The sequence below is a fragment of the Ailuropoda melanoleuca genome, chromosome 9 (assembly GCF_002007445.2).
Source record: "Ailuropoda melanoleuca isolate Jingjing chromosome 9, ASM200744v2, whole genome shotgun sequence".
Classification (NCBI taxonomy): domain Eukaryota; kingdom Metazoa; phylum Chordata; class Mammalia; order Carnivora; family Ursidae; genus Ailuropoda; species Ailuropoda melanoleuca.
This window is the reverse complement of record NC_048226.1, coordinates 55,510,237-55,520,806: the sequence shown is the minus strand read 5'-3', so window position 1 is coordinate 55,520,806 and position 10,570 is coordinate 55,510,237. Positions and strand designations below refer to the sequence as shown.

The window sequence follows — 10,570 nt, the reverse complement described above, 5'->3', positions numbered from 1 at the left end:
TGCTGATTTGGATGCCTTTTATTTCTTATGGTTGTTTAGTTATATTGTAGTTACGTAGGACAATGTCCGCACTCATAGAAAATATATACTAAAGTTTATGCGATGATGGAACAGTAGGTTAGCAACTTATTCTCAAAGAATTCAGAAAAAAATGTACTGTTTGCATTTTTTTCTGTGAGTTTGAGATTGTTTTTCTGTATAGAAAGTGTAAATATATAATCTCATTCTGTGTCTTGCATATACGAGTCCCTGATACAGTTCAAAGTTTGTCTCATTTTCTTTATTGTGATTGAATCCAACTTAAATTAAAATACAAAATGAACATAAAGCCAATACAGGTGTGGGAAACAAAAGAGATCTATACTAGTATTTACACTCTTTAATCTCTTTAAGAGATAACAACTTCAGCATACACTTAGACATTTTGCCCCTAAGAGATAAATAAATTAACAGTCTTCAAGATAATCAGTGCTATATAGACTTTCTTAGTCTATTGAAGTCCAATTTGCAGCACAGAACCAATGCAATACTGTAGCAGAAACCATAAATTACAAAGTAATAACTCTCATGCAAAGTAATTAAAATCCTCATCACACACTCCTTCAAACAGAACAACGTATTTTCTCTGAGGAAACAGACTTCTTTCTCCGGCTAGGATACCTCACAACATGCCTTTCCAAACTAAAGAAACACCCTTCCATTCAACACTGGTATTTTTCAAACCATTAAAACATTTGGCTACACAAGTAGATTTAATAATTATTCTTTTAAGAAGAAACCATTCTTAAGGGATAACTTATATTTCACTTGTTACATTAACTGATAGTGCATTTAATCACAAGCAGCGAGATAATCACCAAAGATATCAAACAAAAGCATTTTAAAACATTCAATTCACTATTTACTAGATGGCAATCTCCTGCAAGGCTTAAACTAGATGCAATGAGGGAAAACAAAAATGACCACGGTATCCGCATTAGACTTCAGAAGCTTATCTTCTGCAACCGAGTACGGCATTATTACACAATTTACTGATATTCACTTATCCTATCAAGAAAACTATGGCAGAATAGTTTGGATTATCAAAATCTACATCCAGGGGAGGAACGGTGTCTGAAACAAACTAACAAAATCAAGGAGACTCAGCTAAACTTCTCTCGGATGACCGAAGTGTACCATGGGTTCAAGTCTTAAATGTGGTTAATAGTGTAACTCTACTTGCACCAGAGAGTGCAAAAGACCTTCCCCAACCCCCCTTCACCAAAAACAAACAAAAGTATATAAGAAACAATAGGTTAAAATGAATTATCAAGAGCCAACTTAAAAAATTACTTGTGAGATTGAGGGACATGTATGAAAGGGGAGACGGGCTCTGCCATGGAAATGGGTTGAAGGGTTTATGGACTGACTGTGTATTTGTACGAGATCCAAGTAAATATTTTCCACCACTTGACAGAACAGTGACCTGCACAGGACTGCTCCCTACTCTGTTGCCAAAATACAGAGGGAAAAGTAAGCAACCTATTTATCATGCCCTTGGGCTGCTCCTCGGCCTGGTACCTTGCAATCTGTTAGTTTCAAACCATATCAATCAACTGGCAAGCATTGCAACTAGTCAGCTATTAACCTGTTTATCATTAACATTACTGCATGAATGTGATACAGGGCACGATTCATTAAAGTTTAAACAGTCATTGATATCCTGAGGACTTAACTGGATGGGTTAATTTTGAGCTAAGGAGTAGACACAGTGAGTAATTACATCCCACCCTCCTTAATGCTCATATTGCTCATTTTATTAAAGGTACCATGCAATCAGGATCAACGACATAATCCAAACAAAAATTCACTTTAAAAGGAAATATTATCAACTTTTTATGAATCGGAATGATAATCAAGACATTAAGCAGACTCACTTGCGTAGAAAAAGATATCACAATCTTATCATTCTGGAAAAGATTTTAATTTTTTGACCAAACACTACTGAGAGATATGACTGAGTCAATCTCTAGGGGAAGGGAAAATTTTTTAATGTGTTTGGAGGTTTTGCGATGCTTGCCGCGTTTTCACATTTTGCGGTTGAAGTAGATGCATTTTGTGGGTCTCGACACACATCAAACAATGTTTACTGTTTGAACACCCGTGAGTGCATCTGAGATGTGTCAGTTAAGTTCGTTTGATTACAGAGATCTGATCTTCTGAGATCAAAAAGCTGAGAGCAAAAAGGTACCCGTAAATCAGAATTCTAGGAAAGAGCCGTTAGTAGGGATTTTTGTGTTTTGTTTTTTCTCCACAGACATGGTTGGGGTGGTCAGCTGGTGACAACTTTTAATGGAAAGAGGCTCTGACTTTTCGGCCCTTCAGAGGCTGTGGAGGGCGGTGATTGCTCAACAAAAAAGCCGCTGCTTCGCCCTCGGCCGTGCAGAGAAGAGTGCGGAACGTGGCCAGCTGTTGAAGACAAGAGAAGAGTTGGCTTCAGCGTAGAAAGTCAGACCAATGTTGGTGAACAGCCCTCCATAGACAGTTATGAAACATGTAACCTTGCCTCTACCAGGAACTAAAATATTGCAGTAAAAGTGTTCTAAATTATGAGTCATATATATAGTAAAACACCACTTCTGCTAAGCTCTCACCACTACACAAATACTTGTGGGTTCAAAAAATTAAGTACCATAAGCATTCTTGATCTGATGATCAAAGTAATATGAGGAAAGAACATTTAGAATATGGTTCAAAGGGGACATATCTAGGAATCAGAGAATGTCACCTACAAAGGCAGAATAGGACGGTGGAAAGGTCACTGTACTGGCTTTCAGAGTCCTGGGTCTGGCACTGACTAGTTGGGTGACCTTGGGCGTTGGTCTTCAGTTACCTCATCCATAAAGTGAAGCACTGAATTATATGATCTCAGTAGGTAATATTGGAATGTGACTCTTGGAATCACATCGAACACGTACCAGTACTCCAGTACAACATGGCCTCAATTTTCCTGGCAACCTTGTGGTGCTCGTCCTATAGAATATTGATCTTTTAAGTACTGTTTTCCTTAAGCAGTAATTTTGCTCTCACCATACTAGAGCCTTGCAAACAACTAACCATGGTAAACGCTTGGGCCCTTCAACCTCTGATAATGTTTAAATACAATTTCAGTGATATAGGCATATTTCTCATCAAACGGGCTTAATTTTTCTTATTACAAAAAAAATGCTGACTTATCTTACAAACTTCATACAACACACAAAGCGTCAAGAAGAAAACAGAAATTCCTAGTAATCACAAGATATTATCACAGTTAACATTATAGAGTATATCCTTCCAGATGTTTTTATATATATAAACTCATGAACACACACGCACACATACATGACGTTTTATTATAAAAACAGGCTCAACTATCATGCTCTTTAGAAACCTTTTTTTTTTACTTAATATATATCCTATATATATTTGCACGTCAATAAATATAAATTTATGCCACTATTTTTAATTGCTGAAGTTTTCTACTTTAAGCATGTTGTATAAATTATCCAACAATTCTTTAGTGATTTAATACAAGTTATCAAGATTTAGCACAGGTCTACAGTAGTAAAAGGAAGACTGGGTAAACTAGCTGAATAATTCTACTTTTTGAAAATGTTCACCAAAAATATATTACCAATTAACCCAAGTAAGTTTCTGATGTTTGTTTTGCTATTTCATTTGAGCAAAGACAAATTATTAAATTATTGAGAATAAAAGCCTCCAATCTCGGCACACCCAGGTGACTCAGTCGGTTAAGCATCTATCCTCGGCTGAGGTCATGATCCCAGGGTCCTAGGATCAAGTCCCGCATGGGGATCCCAGCTCAGTGAGGAGCCTGCTTCTCCCTCTGCCTGCTGCTCCCCCTGCTTCTGCTCACTCTCTCTGACAAAAAAAAAAAAAAAAACTTTTTTAAAAGCTTCCTTCTCTAAGCTGTGCTAGTCACCTAGTCGCAGAATCAAGCAAATTCGCCCTAGGATAGGGGCGCCTGGGCTGTTGAGTTGGTTAAGCTTCTGCCTTGGGCTCAGGTCATGATCCCAGGATCCCAGGATCCTGCCCCGCATCAGGCTTCCCGCTCAGGGGGAGTCTGCTTCTCCCTCTGCCCCTCCCTTGCTCGAGCTCTCTCTCTCAAATAAATCTTTTTTAAAAATTCACACTAGGACACATCTATTAAGTTTCTGTCATCATCATTTAGCTGAAGTCTAAAATATTTCTTGTACAGTACTAGCCAGGATGGGAGGCAGTGGGGATGGAGGTCCTCCGTAACAAGCAGGACACAGTTTGTCACCACAGTCCACGGAGACACGTTCATGCATCATATACAAGCAGCCATGTCTTTCCACAGGTGGTACTTTGAGGGGTCTTTTAAAAGGGTACAGATGTGGGCAAAATAAGACAAATAGTTACCACTTACTATTACTCATATTTCATTAGACCAGGTTATGGCTAAAACCAGACGAGACTTGAATAAATCCCTGGTAAAGTCAAGCAGCAGAGGCAAATAAAATCTAACCTCTGGAGCCACAGGGAAAACACTCAGCCTTCCGCAGATCATGGGGGTCAGGTCTGTCCAGAGTGGCCTCTCCAGGAGGCTGTGCAGGAATCCCAAGGCCTGAATCAGGGCTCCGATTCGCTGGCCTCCGCAAGCATGACTTGCGTCCCAGGGAAGCTGCCCATTCCTCTGAAGATCTTGGCTTTTTTTTTTTTTTTTAAGATTTTATTTATTTACTTGAGAGAGAGAGAGCAGGAGCAGGGGAAGGGGCAGGGGAGAAGCAGGCTCCCTGCTTAGCCTGATGCAGGACTCGATCCCAGGACCCCGAGATCGTGACCTGAGCCGAAGGCAGACACTTAACCAACTGAGCCACCCAGGCGCCCCTCCCACCCTCCTTTGACTCCTCTGCAAGTTGATCATGGCTCCCTACCTCTGTAACACCTGAACCTCACCAGAATTTACTCTAGATCTTTCTCTGACCTGCCTGCACATTTTGGTGAGATTCACTGAACCTGCACTGATCCCTCACCAAACCCCTTCCCTTTTTGGCTCTGATCTCCCTCACAATCACTCAGCCTAGCTAGGCAGACCCTGCACCTGCCAGTCCCTGCTCAGATTTGCTCCTCTTGACTCTGGTGTCCTCCACCGCCACACTAACCTCAAAATGTACACCCCCAGCTGGCCCTTACCAGTCTCATTACTCTCTGGGCCCCTGGGCTTCTTGCAAACAGAAAATCTGCCGCTCTGTCACAAAGGCTGATACCATCTACATGGGTCCCGGCAGGACTCTCCCCAGATCAGCCTGAAGGCTGAGATGGGTATGATCTGTTTTGCTGTTTTTCTTGGCTCTAACACTGAAATTTTAATTTCCTTATAGAGCAACCCCAGTAAGCAGATATTCTTTTCTAATGTTTTGTAAATAGCTTTGCTTTATGTCACCGTAGGCTCAAATGTCTAACAGCACTCCAATGCCCGCCAAAGCTGGGTAATAATAAAAGTCAAATCTCCCTTACAGGACCTGGTGGCCCAGGTACTGCTCTGCATCCTCTATACACATACCTCACCTAATCAATGATTCCCTCTTATCCCCATTTTAAAGATGAGGAACTTGAGGGACAGCTAGGAAGTTTCAGTAAATAAGCCATCTGGCAAATAAGTCATGTGCTAACCACAGCACTATATTGTATCTCTAACTTTTTTTTTCTATTTTCCCCTAATCTCTTTTCATGAACTTTTTATTACGGAAACTTCCAAACATACATAAAGCTAGAAAGGGCAGCAGCATAAACCACCACAAACTCAGCACCCGGCTTCATCTGTCATTTACACACAGCCAATTTCCTTTCATCCATCCTTTCACTCCTTCTCTCTTTCCACCTCCCATCCTGCCCAAACTGGATTATTTTGAAGCAAATGCTGAATATCATGTCACTTCAGGTGTAAACATTTCAAAATTGATCTCCAAAATATGTAACATTTCTAACGCTAATAAGGCCCCCAAAACAAACTAGTTAGTCTGGCTTCTGGACCATCGGGTCCCAACTAACTGGATTGTCTCTGATTACTCCAATTACTACTACGAAAAAATGCTCAACATTACTAGTCACCACATAAATGCAAATTTTAAAAATCACATGTACCCACCCGAATGGCTAAAGGTCAAAAGACTGACAACATCAAGTGCTGACAAGGATGTGGAGGAACTAGAAATCTCATACATTGCTGGTGAGAATGGAAGAAGGAACAGTCACATTAAAAAACAATATGGCAGTACCTTATACTGTTAAACATGTAGTGCTAGGTATTGCCACAAAACATGAAAATATGTGTCCACACAAAACTGTATATGCCAATTATTCCTAACTTCCAAATATGTACAGCTATTATTCATAATAGTCCCAAAGTGGAAGCAACCCAAATATCCATCAGTTGGTAGATTTTAAAATAAGGTGGTATATCCATATCATAGAATATTACTCAGTAAAAAAAACTGTCAGTGAATCTCAAAAACATTATGCTAAGTAAAAGAAGTCAAACACAAAATCTGCATACTGTATGATTCCATTTAAATAAAATTCTAGAAAAGGCAGAATCCTAGTGACAGCATATCAGTGACTGTCTAGGGCCATAGGTGAGGAAGGAGGTGGAGTGCATAGAAGTTTAAGGAAATGTTTTGGCTGAGGGATCTATTTTATATCTTGATCTAGTGGTTGCTGCATGGTAATATACAATAACGAAAATCATCAACTGCACGCTAAAACTCATGAATTTTATTGTACGGAAATATCGTAACAAATGACAAAGAGAATTTTTTTAAAAAGAACATAGAATTAAAGCCAAGTATTCTGCACATTGAATTCAGCAGATGAGCAAGCCAATTTAGATAATTTAGGATAACCCAAAGAAACTTGGCAGAACAGTTAGCCTTCCAAAGAGAATGACAGATCTATTATCAAAACTATCCGAAAACAGCATATCTGTTTACTGGTCTGGCAGTTAAATTAAGCATTTCAATAAGTTACTCTGGGGACAAAAATGGGCTTGAATTAAATAAAAGAAAATGAAAACCATCTGGTCTGCCCTTTTGGTCAAACAGTGACTGGGCAAGAAATAACAGTAGAAAAACCTGGAAAAAAAATTGGCACTAACTTGCTAAAAAAAGAACTTAATCTTCATAGCTAGTGACGTTACATGGTAGAATTGGAAAATACATAAAACAATGTGTCCCAGGGATTTCAAAAATAAAGAGCAGCCAAAATTGAGATTAGAAATTATCTTTTGGAAAGTAACTCTTAAGTAAGTGGTATACACGAAAGACATGTTCACTTCACCTTATATAAAAGAGATAAACAACTGAATAACCATCTCAACCCTCTCATGTTTTGGATTTTCTTAATAACCTTTTTAGTTTAGAACAGTTCTAGATTTACAGAATTATTGCAAAGATAGTACAAATAGTTCTCATAAGCCCCACACTCAATGTGCCCTATTATTAGTATCTTACGTTAGTATGGTACACTTTTCACAATTGGTGAACCAGTATTAATATGTTATCATTAACTGAAGTCCATCCTTTATTAAGATTTCCTTTGTTTTTACTTATGTCTTTTTCTGTTCTAGGATCCCACTAGGAAACAACTTTACATTAGTAGTCATATCTCCTTGAGCATTTCTGGAAGATGACAATTTCTCAGATTTACCTTGCTTTTGATAACCTTGGCAGTTTTGAGGAGTACTGATTGGCTATTTTGTAGAATGTCCCTCAGTTGGGCTTTGTCTGATGTTTTTCTCATGGTTAGACTGGGATTGGACTTCTGAACTATCTTTGGCATCATTCTTTAACTCTTGAAATCACCATAATATCATGTTATAATAATTTGGATTATTATTCAGATAATCATTTCCATCTGGTTAAAAATGAAATGTCTGGGGCACCTGGGTGGCTGAGTCAGTTAAGTGTCTGCCCCCAGCTCAGGTCATGATTTCGGGGTCCTGAGATGAGCCTTGTCCAGCTCCCTGCTCAGCAGGGAGTCTGCTTCTCCCTTTCCCTCTGTCCCTCCCCCTTCCTTCTGCACTCTCACTCTCTCTCTCTGTCTCAAATAAATAAATTAAATATTTTTTAAAAATGAAAATATCTGAAAGTATTCAGGCTAGAGTAGATGTAAGTGAATTTAAGTAGATCACAGTGAATTATCAATCATACTAAAGCTCTAAAATATAATTATTATTTATATACCCTGCCTTATAAAAACCACATTAATAATTAATATTAATTAATTGAGCCTCAAATTAGATACAGTAATGAAACCACAGCTAGGTAAGCATAATTCCTAAACTTACAGCGCAACATTTTTTATTAAGAGCTTTATGTATTTTAAAGAACTAAATTATATATTTTAATACGTTCTCTTCCAAAATGACAGGTGGATTTCAAAAAGTTATTTTCCAGGGCGCCTGGGTGGCTCAGTCAGTTAAGCATCTGCCTTTGGCTCAGGTCATGATCCCAGAGTCCTGGGACTGAGCCCTGTATCAGGCTCTCTGCTCAGCAGAGAGCCTGCTTTTCCCTCTCCCTCTGCTGCTGCTCTGCCTACTTGTGCTCTCTCTCTCTCTGTCAAATAAATAAATAAAATATTTAAAAAAAAATTTTCCAAGTGGCTTTAAGAGATAAAAATATCTTTGAAATACAAGGGAAAAACATGATCTCCTATTATTACTACCTTGATGTTGTAACTTACTAATTCTCACCACTGTCCTGTTCAAATTTAACAAAAGAATGTAAAAGTGAACAGCTTAGCGCATGAAGGAAGGAAAAATGTGCTCTGTTAGTACGGCCACTGAATCAGTGACAGGTCCTTTTTCTCATGACACAATGCATCTTATTTATGATGGGAAAAAGTCACAAGAATTTCCATGTCAGTTAAGCTCTGACAATCCAGACTTTTACAAAAATGCTTTGATTAGTATGTCCCAGATTATTATTTGGCTTTAATCCTAAAGATAAAGCCAACAGAAGTTAGATGTGTTCAACTCCAAGGGAAAATGTTACCTGACATGACCTTGGTAAAGGTAAACCAGCTCTAGTCTTTGACTGGGGGCAAAAAATAAACAGCCATGGGGCGCCTGGGTGGCACAGTCGTTAAGCGTCTGTCTTCGGCTCAGGGCGTGATCCTGGCATTCTGGGATCAAGCCCCACATCAGTCTCCTCTGCTAAGAGCCTGCTTCTTCCTCTCCCACTCCCCCTACTTGTGTTCCCTCTCTCGCTGGCTGTCTCTCTCTGTCAAATAAATAAATAAAATCTTTAAAAAAAATAATAAACAGCCACGCAGGTGGGCAAGCCCAGAAGTGCTTGATTAGCTGCAAAAATTAGTAGACTATGAACTTGCTAAGATTTTGCAGCAAGTAATTCAAAAAGGAAAACAAAAAGCAAAGAAAATCCACCCAGTACAGCATCCGTCAGAAGACACAGCATCCACCTGTCAGCTAGGTCAGTCACACAGGTCGTAGACCCAAGCCGACTTCCTGGGCATCAAAGACAGCCTGAGCCTGCAGACGGCTTGCTTATTGCGGGGACTCAACACGTTTATCAGAAAGACAAGTGAAGGAATGTCTTCACTAAAACAGCACAGGTAGGCACCCAACAATGTCTCAGTAAATGCTTAAAGCCCCTCAAGCAGCCCCACAAAAGTCTTGTCCACAAAAGCCAAGAGACCCATTGCTGTTGTCACTGCTCACTTTCTGATTGCGACGTTGTCTGTAGGAGGAGCAGGTCTAGGGACTGAGGTCAAAAAGAAGAAAGACCCCTTTTAAGAGTAGCCTTTCTCCTGATTTTCCCATTTATATACCAGCCTGTTTATATCTCAGCTCCCCCCCCCCAAAAAAAAAAAAAAAAAAAACAATGATAGCCTTTAAAGTCACTTTCCTCAGTGTCTGTATGCACATTACACTTCAAAGAATGGGGAGAGAAATCATCTAATCACAGAAGGTCAAATAAGAAAGGGACATAAGTGTTACCTGGTCCAACCACCAATCTGATTAATGAAGGGAAAATACAGGCTTTATTTTGCCCCCGAAATTAAGGGCAGGATGGATTCTTTTTTTAAGTTTTGGTCCAGTTTCCTCTAGTAAATCAAAATCAACCTTGAAGAAGTGACATACCTGTTCAGAGCTGATATTTATAGGTTGTTTTAAAACGATCCATGTGACACTCTCGAGAAGAGGCGGGACTGTAAGGGAACCAGGATATGTCCAGTAGTCCCAGGATGGAGGAAGCAGAGATAATGGGTCAAAATTTGTGAATCGCGTTTGTTTACCCTGGTGGAGAAAGAGAATTCCAATCAATTACAATGGGAGAGCTTTACACAGCCCTCAAAAAGAAACGTACATCCCGTGAAAGACCATTTTACTGGAATTCTTTTTTTTTTTCTTAAAGATTTTATTTCTTCATTTGACAGAGAGAGACAGCCAGCGAGAGAGGGAACACAGCAGGGGAGTGGGAGAGGAAGAAGCAGGCTCATAGCAGAGGAGCCTGATGTGGGGCTCGATCCTAGAACGCCGGGATCA

The 10,570-nt window shown here is 39.5% G+C and overlaps 1 protein-coding gene across 2 annotated transcripts in view; it reads right to left on the bottom strand.

Annotated features, from left to right (window-relative positions):
* Positions 1 to 261: 261 nt before the first annotated feature.
* Positions 262 to 10,570, bottom strand: part of CA13 (carbonic anhydrase 13) — a 30,675-nt gene continuing 20,366 nt past the window's right edge. For both annotated transcript variants that reach the window (XM_019797154.2, XM_002916891.4), the window contains 2 exons: positions 10,166 to 10,321; positions 262 to 2,448 (listed from right to left, as the gene is read on the bottom strand). In XM_019797154.2, the coding sequence (XP_019652713.1) occupies positions 2,329 to 2,448; positions 10,166 to 10,321 (276 nt within the window). In that variant the 3' untranslated portion in view covers positions 262 to 2,328. The remainder of the gene's footprint in view (positions 2,449 to 10,165; positions 10,322 to 10,570) is intronic.